The 14,525-nt window shown below is 36.1% G+C and overlaps 3 protein-coding genes across 3 annotated transcripts; all 3 read right to left on the reverse strand.

Annotated features, from left to right (window-relative positions):
* Positions 1–1,077: 1,077 nt before the first annotated feature.
* LOC125853662 (DELLA protein RGL2-like) lies at positions 1,078–2,373 on the reverse strand. The gene has a single exon (XM_049533387.1). It carries the CDS (start codon positions 2,371–2,373, stop codon positions 1,078–1,080), a length of 1,296 nt encoding a protein of 431 aa, XP_049389344.1.
* A 2,277-nt stretch (positions 2,374–4,650) lies between these two features.
* Positions 4,651–6,096, reverse strand: LOC125853671 (GRAS family protein RAM1-like). Its single transcript, XM_049533398.1, has one exon. The coding sequence runs from the start codon at positions 6,094–6,096 to the stop codon at positions 4,651–4,653; it is 1,446 nt and encodes a 481-aa protein (XP_049389355.1).
* Positions 6,097–8,124: 2,028 nt separating this feature from the next.
* Positions 8,125–9,579, reverse strand: LOC125853680 (GRAS family protein RAM1-like). Its single transcript, XM_049533409.1, has one exon. The coding sequence runs from the start codon at positions 9,577–9,579 to the stop codon at positions 8,125–8,127; it is 1,455 nt and encodes a 484-aa protein (XP_049389366.1).
* Between the last annotated feature and the right edge of the window lie 4,946 nt (positions 9,580–14,525).

A 14,525-nucleotide genomic window follows, 5' to 3' on the forward strand; every position in this document is an offset into this window, starting at 1 on the left:
AGTAGTTAAAAATAAAAAAATTACCTTATATGTGTTGATATGACAAACTTATATTCATGCATACCACTCATATTGATTTATTATCTCTACATGGTGGACAAGGCTCATGGCTTAAGAATGGAGACGGTGTTATGGCCTCCAAGCTTGATAGGTCATTAGTATTAGAGATCTTTAATTTTTGATAATAAATATAGTGTACATAAATAAAATATTTGATAACCGCGTGTAGCGCGGCCGAGTTACCTAATTTACTTAATATGAACGAAAATGAGTAATAATTAATACTAAATAGGTGCAGTTAGATGAATAGTTGAGTTAATACATTGAGATAAAGTTCTTAATAAGATAAAGAAAAATATTGAACTTGTAGATCATCAAACTCATCCTTCTTTTTTTGTACAAAATGATCAAGTTGATGTATGGACGTCCATGTGAATAAAGACCTCTTTAACTTCATTAGCCTAAGAATAACAAATAATTAACATTATATTCAAATTTACTAGCTACTACTATATGGCAACCTCACATAAACATATATACTACTCCCCAATACAAGGTTTCTCTCTCACTCTGCAACAGAAATTGTTCAATGTTTGTCGTATGGACCTAGGCCCAATACGGGTAACATCACTGCGTTGCGGTCTCATGAACTGAACGTTGTTGTCTTCCTGTGTGCGAAGCGAATGGGCGAAAGGCACATGGATTGACTCTATTTCTTAGCAGATGAGAAAGAAAGACTAGTGCTTAGAAATCCTGAACTTAAACTAGCTGCTGCCATTGAAAGAGAAGAGAGCTCCGTGACTTCTGGGGTTAGCTCTTTTCCGGTGCACTAGTATACTAGACATTGTAACTGTTAAACTTTTAGCTAAGAATGGTCACACACTTCAACATAATATTAGATCAAGCAGAGGTCACATGTTTGGCCCATGAAAAAGAATCAAGCCCGAATATGAGTGGGTGGGTTGAGAATATAATTAACTAATAAAAAGTGTGGTCACACACTTCAACAGTAACCAAGAAACATGAGCAAAACAGGAGGCCGAACAACCTCATAAAAACAAAATAAAAGCTATCTTATTAGTGGAACTTCCATGCAGAAAGTGACTTAATTGGGGTTCCCTTCCACTTAATAATTAGGGATTTCCCATCCATTTCCAGACTGCAAAAACCATGGCATGTAGACTTTTCTGCCAGTAACTTTGCTTGGTACAAGGATGAGTGACTCAGTTCTGTTTCCTCTATACCAAATGTTTCAAATAAGGCCCTCCAAGATCGAAGCTTCTCATGGCGATGAGCCATCTCTTCTCCCTCGGATGTGATTACATTTTCAATAATCCTTCCTATATATACTCCTTGAGCTACTGCTCTGTACTGATGGTTCCACCCTATGCAAGTTTCAAGACTATCAAAGATAGCACTGTAGTAAAACAATGCTTCATTGAAACGATCGATGAAAATTGGTGTATTAGTATTTGCCTCTATTTCAGTTACCACCATTACACATGGATCCAAACTTTTGCAAACTTGTATAAGAGATTCCAAGTGATTAGGCCATGCTAACAAGGTCCAAAGACGCGAGTCAGAATAGATTGCCACAACTTCACCAGCCTTTGACTCAAATAAATCCTTCCTGATATGTCTCAAGTCAGATACAACTGTTTTGAAGGAAAAAGGTATATGTAAGGTGTCTGCAAAAGATGTCAATCTCTTCCCTACCTCTTGCATTCGAGTCAAAGAGGTTCCAACCGCTGTTATCTTGAGAAGTTCCGGTGGACATTCACCACTACAAACCAGAGCTTGCATAAGGATTGTCCATTGTGATCCGGTTTTTATTCCAAAATCAATTAAATGAATCCTCTTGAATGATTTAACACTGTCCAAGATGGCTTGAATTCCAGTAAATTGAGTTACTTTGCGGAAGGGAAGCATTTGTTCAGTCTCAATAACATCGGTTCGTGGATCCATAAGAACGTCTTCCATAATATTTGGATTCACTGCATCAATGTTTGATGCTATAGTTGGTATTCCTGTCCCTTTATCGATCCTCTTCCGAAGAGATTCAGCAAAATAATACACAACTCTTTGAACTGGATTACCTGCTGAAAGAGAAAAGTTGATGCACAAGTTCAACAACTTTCTTGCACAATCTAATTGTCGATTGGCTAGCATTTCAGCGGAAACTAGAAGCAGTAGAACGAGCTCCACTTCCTCTGTAACTTGAGGAGAAAGGCCCAAATCCGCAATCAAGGGACTAAAAATAATGGAATAAGCATCATGATTCTGTGAGGTATAAAGTTTTAATTGCTCTTTGGCAATTTTCATGATGGTTGTTGTCGATAGAACTGGAGAGTGGTCAGAAATGTGACTTGGCATATCTAAATTCATCTCATTCACCTTTCCCTTACTCTTGAACCTCAGAAATCCTGGAGGGTGTTTTCCTTACATGGAACTTCAAAACTTTCTGCATCTTTCACTGCTTCAGCATGAATCTCATCCTTGTCAATAGTGTTAACCGCCACGACATTATATTAATTACTTGAGACAGAGAGTTTATCCCTATCATGTCATATTATTTTAGTTAAATCATTAGTTAAAGGCTGTTACCAGAAGAAAGGACAACAGTCCAAACAGATGTGGTCAAAGACTAGGACCATGACAATATTGAAAATAAACCTTAGGACGGCGATACCTTGGAGGTTTTCTTTTTAAAAACAGATAATGAAAATGCCCACAATTGTCCTCTTGGCTGTTGCCATCTTGAAATAAAAGGATGTCAGATTCATATAAGACAATGTGTAATCCAAGAACAAGGCTTTCATTCTACAGGACAAAATTAACTCTTAGAATAGATTTCTTACAACAGTTTCTTCTGTTCTCTGATTGAAATTCTAACAAGAAGACTCGAATTAAATTTTAGATTATAAACGGAGTGTAGTTACTTAGGAAAATCTATCTATGGCTCTATCTAATCTTGAAAAGACGACCGATTGTGCTCATTTTGACAAAGAAAGGCTAAACAAATGTTGGATCTACAATTTACATGGTAACCTAAACAGTCTTGATCTCCTAGAATACACTGTGAAGGGACAAAAGAAAGAGAGTTGACACAGATAGAGGAAGCATGCGATAGGAAAACAAAAAGAAGATATTTGAAGCTTTTCAATATACTTGAGCTTTGAATGGAAGCCCTGATAAACAGCGGCAGTAACTCTAACGGTCTTAAGGTAGAGAAATTCCTTGTCGCATAAGTATTGACCTGGACGTGAGGACGAGGGGCTCTACAAAACATCCTTGAGACTTCTGGTCTTATGTCCTCCACACAGGCCGTGAAATAAATCATCCCACCTACTGTCCAGCCTATTGGGAGAGAATCAATAGATTCCTTTTTGGGAGCAATTCCTCCTTCCCGAAAGCTTGTAGGTTGGTGGATGAAACAATAATATTGTGTTCTTTTTCCATTCTCAGGGCCATATTAAGGCATGAAAGTAAGGTTGTTCAGGAAGGTTGAATTTTCATGTGTATATTTTTCTCATGTGTTTCATACATAAAAAGAAGCGTATTGCAGGTCCATTCATCTGCTACACAAGAATGAATGGGCAATTGGCAAATGTACAAGCATCATAAGAGATACATGACCTATTTAAGATATTATTGGAGGTCCATAGAGCTATAGATCAAGAATGATTGAAAAGCTACAATCGTGATAGGCGATGCAGTACCTACTAAATAAAAAGGAGATTAAGAAGTAGGATTACAAGCTATTTTATCTTCATCTCATGACTGTTTTGCTGCATCAGTACACCCCTCTCCATATCAGGGCATCTTCTATCATGGTCAAACTTCCAGACTGAAACAAAAGTATTCGGGGTTCCTTTCCATTTAATGATAATTCCATTTCCATCCATATCAAGAGTGCAAGAACTGCAGCAAGCAAATCCCAATATATTAAATTTTGCGTCGTATAAGCATGAACTGCTCAATTATGTTTTACTAATATGTCATTTTGCAAATAAGGTCCTCCATTCTCTCAGCCTTGCAAAGTGAAAAAAACCTCTCTTCTCGTTCAGATGCGATCACATTATGAATGACTTTTTTCTAGAATAACTGTTTCAGTTAGAATGCTGTACTGATTATTTCTCCCTATGCAAGTTTTTAAGATATCAAAGATTGCTGCATAAGGAACTGAATGGAAAAATTATGGAATAAATTTTAATAGATGGAGTTGAACTAAAGAAATGAGAATTAGATAATATGTTGTCCTAAGGCAGGCAGAGAAGCAATGCATGCAATACAAATGAAATTAAACAAATACTCCCTCCATTTCAATTTATTTGTGTGATTTTGACTTGGCACGAAGTTTGAGAAATTAAAGAAGACTTGAATCTCTTGGTCTTAAACCTGTCATGTGGAAAGTTGAAATAAAAAGTTACCGAAAAAGGAAAAAGCATTCTTTATTCAAATGGACTAAAAAGGGAAGTAAGGCAACCAAATTGAAACGGAAGAAGTATAAAGTCTTTGATAACTTAGTGTTTCAGGTTACAGCAGTTTATGATCAAAAGGTTCTTAAAACAAGATGAGTTGTTTCCATTTGGTTCTTTACATGCATCGATAGGCTCCGTGCCACACCCACCAAGTAGGGGCATCTTTCATTCATGGTGAAAACTTCCAGGCTGAAGCAAATATTATTGGACTTCCCTTCCATTTAATTAGAAGGCCCTTTCCATTCATATCCAGAGTAGAAAAACCATGACCACACCTATCGGCCATTAGATTTGCCTGGTACAAGGATGATTCGCCCAATTCTGTTTCTTTGATACCAAACTTTTCAAACAGATCTCTCCATACTTCAAGTCTTACATTGCGAAAAGTCCTCTCATTTCCTTCACAAGTGATTATATTTTGAATGATATTCCTCAAAATAAGTCCTTCAAATGTCATTCGGTAATGATTGTCTCGTTCCATGCAAACATCCAAGTAGTCAAAGAATGCACCATACAGAAATAGTGCTTCATTAAAACGGTCCATAAAAATTGGCGCGTTAGTGTTTGCCTCAGAGTCAATGACAACCATTACACAAGGATTAAGGCTTTTAATTAATCTTAGAACAGATTCCAGGTGATTGGGCCATGCTAACATGCCCCCAAGACTATACTCTGAGTAAACTGCCACAACTTCATTAGTATCTAACTCAAAAAGATCTTTACTGAGGTCCTTCATTTCCGACACTACTGCCTTGAAGGAGAAGGGAAACTTGATGTTTTCAGCAGCAAAAGATGACAATCTCTGTCCTATTTCTTCAACCATCTGTTTTGATGTTGCAACAGCGGTTATCTTTAGAAGCTCAAGTGGACAGTCACCTACATTATCAAGAGCTTGCATGAGGACTGCCCAGTGTGAACCAATTTTGACTCCGAAATCGATCAAATGAACTCTCTTTGCTGACTTGACATTATCTATGATGGCTTGAATTCCAGCAAATTGCGGCACTTGGAAGAAAGGTGATGATTGATAGCATACAACTGCAAAAGGCTTTGGATTCTGCAGAACCTTGTCCAAATCAAATGGTTTCTCTTCCCAACCTTCAGGTCTATTAAGTGATAATGTTCCCTTCTCCTTATCAATTCTCTCTCGAAGAGCTTCACAGAAGTAATACACAACTCTTTGAACAGGAGTACCTGAAGGAGAAGCAGACAAGTTACACAATCTTAATAACTCCGTTGCATGATCATAGTGTCTCTTGGAGAACATTTCAGCAGAGTCTTGAAGTAGAAGAGCAAGCTCAAAATCTTTTAAAGCTTGAGGATACAGACCACGATAAGTGTTAGAAGTAAAGGAGGAACTATCCTCTTTCTTGGAGGTCTGCTGATGTAATTGTGCTCGCACCATTTCAAATAAACTTACTGTTGATGGTACATGAGATCCAGAAGTGTTGCTGGATGGAATATCATGGGGCTTCTCTCTCATTTCTCCACCACAATAATGCTTCTGCAGAATTGTGCATGATGCTGAAGGAAGACAAGAGCTTTCCTTCTTTTCTTCAGCACAACGAGGCCTTTGCATTTGATCCTTTCCTTTATTTGCAAGACTTGAATCCATGGCTTTTTGTATGGTCAAGTCCTCTTCTTACTGGATGCTAAAAAACTTTTCAAGATGCCACGCTCTTCCTTTTGACAAATCTTCAGTATAAATGGTTTTCTAATTCTATCCTCATTAGAGAATGAAGCTCATTTTATTCAGACCATGAAGACAAAAACTTGTGCTATTTTCATATTCCTTTTCCATCTAATCATATATAAGGTACCAAACAAGAAAAAAGGAAAAAAAATAGAAGATAGGACAGCAAAAACAAGGACAAGCTCACTCATTTCATGCCTTATTTGGCAGCAGCCGGCTAGTAGCCGAATAAAAGAGTCTACTTCAAATAGATACAGTCCAAAACCACATTGCATCAGCTAATCAAAACTTCTGATTTTTGCTATACATCTCTATCTGTAAGGAGATACCAACAAAGTCTTAACCAAGAAAAAAGTAGCTTTCTTTTTGTACCAAGAATATATAACTCAATGTGATGATTAGAGTTATGTGATTCATTGCTGGATTTTTCTGAGGTTTATGATTAAAATATAAATCCATGTTCCCTAAGAAGCTACTTCTAATATTTAATCTATTTCTTTTCCTAAGTTATCTTTTTTAATTATAAAAGTTCCATGGAAGTGTTCTTCATCTATAGCCTTGCATATTTATTTAGACAGAAGCAAAAACTTGCTTTTCTATTTCCTTATCTTTCTTTTCCTAAAGAATAGTCAACAAATGGAAATTTGATATAAATAAAAGTTATTCATTTTACTTTCTAAGTTGATAATAAAACTAACTATATAAATGCAAAAACAATTTTAAGAAAGTTTACCATCTTAATCATCATGTGTTTTTTCATTTGTTTTATCATCAAGAGCCACATATAGTACATGCCTTCTCGCTTGCATAACACGCCCTTGTCTCCTAATTAAAATGTTCAAAAGTTGACCAACAGAATATTATTATAACAATTTTAAGTTTAATTATGATTATACCTTGATCCACAAAACGGTCATACAAGTTGAACAATATTTGCTGAAGTTTTCTCAGATTTTGCTGACAGAAGAAGAAAAAGAGAAGCAGCAATTTTTAATAGGAAATCATGAATTTTGTTTTCTCAAGATAAGTCCTCATAAAAGGAATGGAACCTTTCCAGCTTGGTGAAACTTCAGGAAAAAACAAAACTTGAATGGAGTTTTTTTTCCATTTGATAACAAGGCCTTTTAAATTCATAAAGGAGTTCTCAAGCATTTCATCAAGCTAAAAAAAACAAGTTTATCTTTCATTCCTCTTGTATCTTTTCATACTAGGTATATAGACCACGCGACCAACATACTACAACAACACTTTGCCATTTCCATTATCATGCTTTGGCCTGCATGCTAGAAGCAAGAAAGAACTTCCCTTTTCACTTTGAATTTGATCCATGATTTCTTTCTGGAGTCCAAGTTATTCCAAAAATCTTACTAATGTAACAGCCTAATCCGAGCTATTCTTGCATAAAGCTTCAAATGCCAACACTAACATTTCTGCCAAGATGATCTTTCATCTCTTCTTACTTGTCTCGTATTCACAATGAATTCTTATTCTCTTGTCTACCTTACAATAGCAATGAAGAGTCACGTATCTTATTTACATTGTTTTCGAACAGTAGTTAATTTAACTATCAGTTCCAAAGCCACATGCCCACTTTGAAACATGAAACTATGTTCCAAAACAAGGTAATTTCCTTTTTCTTTCCTTCATTCTTTGGATACAGTAAATTGAAAAAGAAAAAAAAAGAAGAGAAGGTCATAGATATATGTAAAATTAATGAACAAATTGTAACAAACGAATAAAATACTTGTGAACAAGAAACAACTATTGCAGACCTACCGAACATGATCTTTCCAACTTAACATAGACAAATTAGCAATGGGATTTTTGAGGTTTCTTCAATCTTAGTCCATCAGAGAGTCCTCATTACTACTAGATGATTTATTTCATATGCTTATTTGTGTTCTGTATTAATAGGCTTCATGCCACCTCCATCCCCCGAAAGGACATCTATCAATCATGGACAAACTTCCAAGCAGAAGCAAATACTATTGGAGTTCCGTTCCATTTAATAGTAAGGCAATTTCCATCCATATCCAGAGTGCAAAAACCATGAGCAGACCTATCGGCCATTAGATTTGCCTGATACAAGGATGATTCGCTCAATTCTGTTTCCTTAATACCAAACTTTTCAAACACAGCCCTCCATACTTCCAGCCTTACGTTGCGGAAGATCCTTCCTTCTCCTTCACAAGTGATCACATTGTGAATGACTTCTCTAAGAACAAGTCTTTCAAATTCCATCCTATGCTGATTGTCTCGTTCCATGAAAGCCTCCAAACAATCAAAGAGTGCAGCATACAGAAACACTGATCCATTAAATCGATCCATAAAAATTGGCTCGTTAGTATTTGCCTCAGTTTCGATGACCACTATCACACAAGGATTGAGGTTTTTAATGAATCTTAGAACAACTTCAAGGTGATTAGGCCATGCTAACATACCCCCAAGAATATACTCTGAGTAAACTACCACAACTTCATTAGTATCTAACTCAAAGAGATCTTTACTGAGGTCCTTCATTTCTGACACCACTGCCTTAAAGAAGAAGGAAAATTTCATGTTTTCAGCAGCAAAAGATGACAATCTTTTCCCTGTTTCATCAACCACTTGTTTAGATGTTCCAATAGCGGTTATCTTGAGAAGCTCAAGTGGACAATCACCTCGATTCGCAAGAGCTTGCATAAGGATTGTCCAGTGAGATCCACTTCTAATTCCAAAATCAATCAAATGAAGTCGTTTTTCTGACTTAACATTATCCAAAATGGCTTGAATACAAGCAAATTGTGCGACTTGGTAAAAAGGAAGTGCACGATAACACACAATTACATGAGGCTTTGAACACAAGAAAAGTTCTTCAACGCCAGCTGGTTTCACTTCAAAATCTACAAGTCTATCTAGTTGTAATCCTGTTATTGATTTTGTCTCCTTATCGATTCTCTCTCGAAGAGCTTCACTATAGTAGTACACAACTCTTTGAACCGGAGTACCTGTAAGAGAAGCAGACAGATTACACAAGCTTAGTAACTCCATTGCACGTTCGTAGTGTCTCTTGGAAAACATTTCAGCAGAAGCTTGAAGTAGAAGAGCAAGCTGCAAATCATCTGAAACTTCAAGAGACAGATCACTATGTGAATTAAGGGGTTGAGAAGCAATGGAGGGATCGTCCTCTTTCTTCGACATATGGTGAAGTAATTGTGCTTGTGCCATTTCAAATATTTTTACCGTCGATAGGACATGAGATTCAGAACTAAAACTGCATGGTAAATCACAGTCATGTTTCCCTTTCTGATTTCCTCTAATGCAACACTTCTGCAGAAGTTGGGATGATGCTGAAGGAATGCAAGAATGAGAGCTTTTCATTTGATCCTTGCCTTTCATTGTGGTGTTTGCAAGACTAGAGTTCATTGCTACATAAGAAAGAGATCATTTTATTCAAGTACAAAAGACTTCTTCTCTGTTCATATTTTTCAATGTGAGTAAGGTAGCATAAAATACAAAAAGACAGCACAAGTTTTATTCTTTAGATTCTGATTTGCCAGCAGCCGGCCACAACCAGAACAAGGCAGGAATCTTGCAGTTATGGTGGAGCTGCAAACAAAATTTACCCAGCAAAATAATTACAAACATATATCCCCTTACATTCATATTCCACTAAATAATTACACTATATACCCTTAACTAATTTCGCTTAACTGATACTTGTTAGCATGATGGACAACTAAATTATTGTATATATTAATGTAATTTTACAGTGATATAAATTAGCATGATCATATACATATGTTGTAGAATCAAAGGAATAAATATTGTGATAAAATTGCTGATTTGGAAGGATAGCAAGGTAGATTTAGAGGGATTGAATAGCAGATTTGTAGAGATAGAATAGCTGATCTTTAGGGATAGGAATGGTGGATCTTTAGGGATGTGTAATCTTTATTTTCTCTGTATAATGGAAAGACTCTCTCACTTTGAGAGGCATTCAGCATAAAATTGACATGGTATTAGACCTTTCTCTTGGTTGTCTTATTTCATAGAGTCATTTGTGGTTCCTAAAAAAAAATTGAAAATCTTGATTTTTGGTTGACTGTTCATCGACAATTAGTCCTACCACCTGGAAATTTTGCTATTCGTCATTCTAGTTGCTTTCTTGAGTCTTTGTAGTTTTCATAGCTATTCAAAAGCATGAATTCACATCACTTTGAATCCTTCAGTGTTCGTTTTACTGGAAAAAATTATTCTTCTTGGGAGTTTCAATTGTTTGTCACTAGCAAAAAACTATGGGGCCATATAGATAGAAGCGATCCTGCTCCTACTGATGCAACAAAGCTAAGTGAATGGAAGATTAAAGATGCTCGGGTGATGACATGGATTCTAGGGTCAATTGACCCTCTTATTGTTCTTAATCTTAGGTCGTACAAGACAGCTAAGGCCATGTGAAATTACTTACAAAAGGTTTACAACCAAGATAATAGCGCAAAATGCTTTCAGTTAGAGTATGAAATTGCTAATTACTCTCAAGGTGCTCTTTCTGTTCAGGATTACTTTTCTGGATTTCAAAACTTGCGTGCTGAATTTACAGATATTGTCTATGCCAAAATACCTACTGAATCTTTATTAGTGATTCAGGCAGTTCATGAGCAAAGCAAGCGAGACCAATTTTTGATGAAATTAGAATCCGACTTTGAGAGTGTTCTCTCTAACTTGATGAATCGTGACCCGTGTCCCTCTTTGGATGTTTGCTTTAGGGAATTACTTCGTGAAGAGCAACGGCTTGTCACACAAAATGCTTTCAAGAAAGAAAATGATATCACAGTTGCATTTGCTGCTCAAGGTAAAGGAAAGGGCGGGGATATGAGTAGAACTCAATGCTACAGTTGCAAGGAATATGGTCATATTGATAGCAATTGTAGTAAGAAGTTCTGTAATTATTGTAAACAACAAAGACACATTATCAAAGGGTGTCCTACGCGCCCTCAGAATCATATGATCAATGCTTTTCAAACTGGGATAAATGGTTCCACTAATGATACCTCATCTTCAGGACAGGTTCTTACTCTTGAAATGGTATAACAAATGATCGTGTCAACCTTTTCAGCATTGGGATTACAAGGTAATGATGTTACATCTAATTTTTGGATTGTTGATTCAAGTGCTTCCAATCATATGACCAACTCAACGAGCATCCTAAAAAATGTTCGTAAGTATCAAGGTCCATCACAAATACAGATTGCCAATGGTAGTAATTTTTCCATTACCAAGGTTGGGGACATTACTCCAACTTTCAAGAATGTTTTTATTTCACCAAAGCTCTCAACTAGTCTTATTTCAATTGGACAATTGGTAGATAACAATTGTGATGTGATTTTTTCTCGTAATGCTTGTCTTGTGCAGGATCAGGTCGGGGACGATAATCGCAAAAGGTCCTAAAGTTGGACGATTGTTTCCTATACACTTTTTCATTCCTCCCGTTCTATCTTTTGCTTCTACTTCTACTACTAGTAAGACTAAGGTTTGGCATAAGTGTCTAGGACATCCAAATTCCATTATGTTGTGTCATTTATCAAATTCTGGTTTATTGGGAAATAAAAATCAATTTTCAGTTGCTTCCATTAATTGTTCTACTTGTAAATTAGGCAAACGTAAACCTCTTCCTTTTCCTAATTTTGGTAGTTGTGCTACAAACTGTTTTTATGTCATTCATAGTGATGTTTGGGGAATTTCACCAATTATTTCTCATGCTCATTTCAAATACTTTGTGACATTCATAGATGATTATAGTCGGTTTACATGGGTGTATTTTCTTCGATCCAAATTTGATGTATTTTCCATGTTCAAGACATTTTTGGCTTACATTGAGACTCAATTTTCTACATGAATCAAATTATTAAGATCTGATTATGGTTGAGAATATATGGCTTATGAATTCAAAAAATTCTTGCTTGACAAAGAAATTGTCTCACAACACTCTTTCCCATATACAACACAACAAAATGGACTTGTTGAACGAAGAAATCGCCATCTTTTAGATGTCACTCGTACTTTATTGATTGAGTCATATGTACCATCTAAATATTAAATATTAGGTGGAAGCTTTGTCTACTGCTGTTTATTTAATTAATAGATTGCCATCTAAAGTGCTAAATCTTGAGTCTCTATATTTTTGTCTTTATCACCGAAATCCTAACTATAGTGATTTTCATACATTTGGTTGTGTTTGTTTTGTGCATTTGCCTCCTTCGCAACGCAATAAACTTTATGTACAGTCTACTAAATGTGTTTTTATGGGTTATAATACTTCACAAAAAGGTTTTATTTGTTATGATCCATGTTCTCACAATTTTTGTATTTTTAGAAATGTTGTTTTTTTTTAGAATCAACATTTCTTTTCTACTATTGTAGATTCATCTTCTGTTTCTCCTCTTCTTCCTACTTTTGAGGATTTATCATTTTTTTTAAGAGGTTCAAACCTGGATTTGTGTATGAACGACGTCGGCCAACTTTATCCTATCCCAACACTGATCCGCCGCCTGAAACTGTACCACAACTAGAATCTGAGAATTCTTCAAGATCTGATCTTGAGCCTACTCGGCGATTTACCACAGTATCTCGTACTCCCAATTGGTATGACTTTTCCTCTACTTTATCCAACATATTTGTTCCATTTTGTTACTCACAAGCTTCCATGAATGTTGGCAGAAAGCAATGGAGGAAGAACTTTTGGCTCTTAAAGAAAATGACACATGGGACATTGTTTCATCTCCTTCAAATGTCTGCCCTATTGGATGTAAATGGATTTATTCAATCAAACTTCATTCTGATGGAACTCTTGATCGGTACAAAGCTCGATTGGTTGTTTTTGGTAACAGACAAGAGTATGGGGTGGACTATGAGGAAATTTTTGTAGCAGTAGCCAAAATGGCTACGGTGCAAACTATTATTGCCATTGCTACTTCACAAAACTGGTATTTTTATCAAATGAATGTCAAAAATGCTTTTCTCCATGGTGATCTTAAAGAAGATATTTATATGAAACTTCCACCTGGTTTGTTCTCATCGTCTACATCAGATGTATGCAAGTTGAAGCGGTCTTTGTATGGATTAAAACAAGCTCCAAGAGCTTGGTTTGATAAGTTCCGGTCTACTTTGCTACAATTATCTTTTGAGCAGAGCAAATATGACTCATCTTTGTTTCTTCGAAAAACATCTACAGGTTGTGTTCTTCTTTTGGTATATGTAGATGACATTATTATCATAGGAATTGATTCTTCACTAATCACTAGCCTCCAACAGCAACTTAAAGATTCTTTTCATATGAAAGATCTTGGTACTCTTACTTATTTTTTGGGTTTGGAAGTTCATAATTTTGTTTCATGTGTGTTTCTAAACCAACACAAATATACTTAGGATCTGATTTATTTGCCTGGTCTTCAAGATTCATCCTCCGTAGATACTCCATTGGAATTAAATGTGCAGTATCGTCATGAGGAAGGTGATCTTCTTCCTGATCCAACTATATTTCGACAATTAGTTGGGAATCTAAATTACCTTACTATTACTCGGTCTGATATCTCTTTTGCAGGTCAACAAGTTAGTCAATTTATGCAATCTCCCCGTCATCTCCACTTGGTGGTTGTTTGTTGCATCATTCGATATCTTCTAGGAACATCTACTCGTGGATTGTTCTTTCCAAGTGGTTCTCATATTCGTCTTAATGCTTTTAGTGATTCTGATTGGGCGGGATGTCCTGATACTCGTCGTTCAGTCTCTGGTTTGCGCATGTTTCTTGGAGAGTCATTGATATTTTGGAAAAGTAAAAAGCAAGATCGTGTGTCAAAATCTTCAACAGAGGCTGAATATAGATCCATGTCTACTGCTTGCTCCGAGGTTGTATGGCTTCGTGGATTACTTGCTGAGATTGGATTTCCTCAATCTCATCCTACTTCTCTCCACGTTGACAATACAAGTGCTATTCAGATTGCTACTAATCCAGTTTTTCATGAGAGGACCAAACACATAGAAGTGAATTGTCATTATATACGAGAAGTTGTAGATAAATGAGTCATTACTCTTCCACATGTGTCCGGTGATCTTCAAATAGCTGATGCATTTACAAAATCCATGGCACGACAACACCTTCAGTTTCTAGTAGGCAAATTGATGCTTCTTGATCCACCAACATCAAAATGAGGGGGGATGTTAGCATGATGGACAACTAAATGATTGTATATATTAATGTAATTATATAGTGATATAAATTAGCATGATCATATACATTTGTTGTAGAATCAAAGGAATAAATATTGTGATAGAATAGCTGATTTAGAGGGATTGAATAGCAGATTTATAGTGAT

This window comes from Solanum stenotomum, chromosome 1 (assembly GCF_019186545.1).
Source record: "Solanum stenotomum isolate F172 chromosome 1, ASM1918654v1, whole genome shotgun sequence".
NCBI classification, from domain to species: domain Eukaryota; kingdom Viridiplantae; phylum Streptophyta; class Magnoliopsida; order Solanales; family Solanaceae; genus Solanum; species Solanum stenotomum.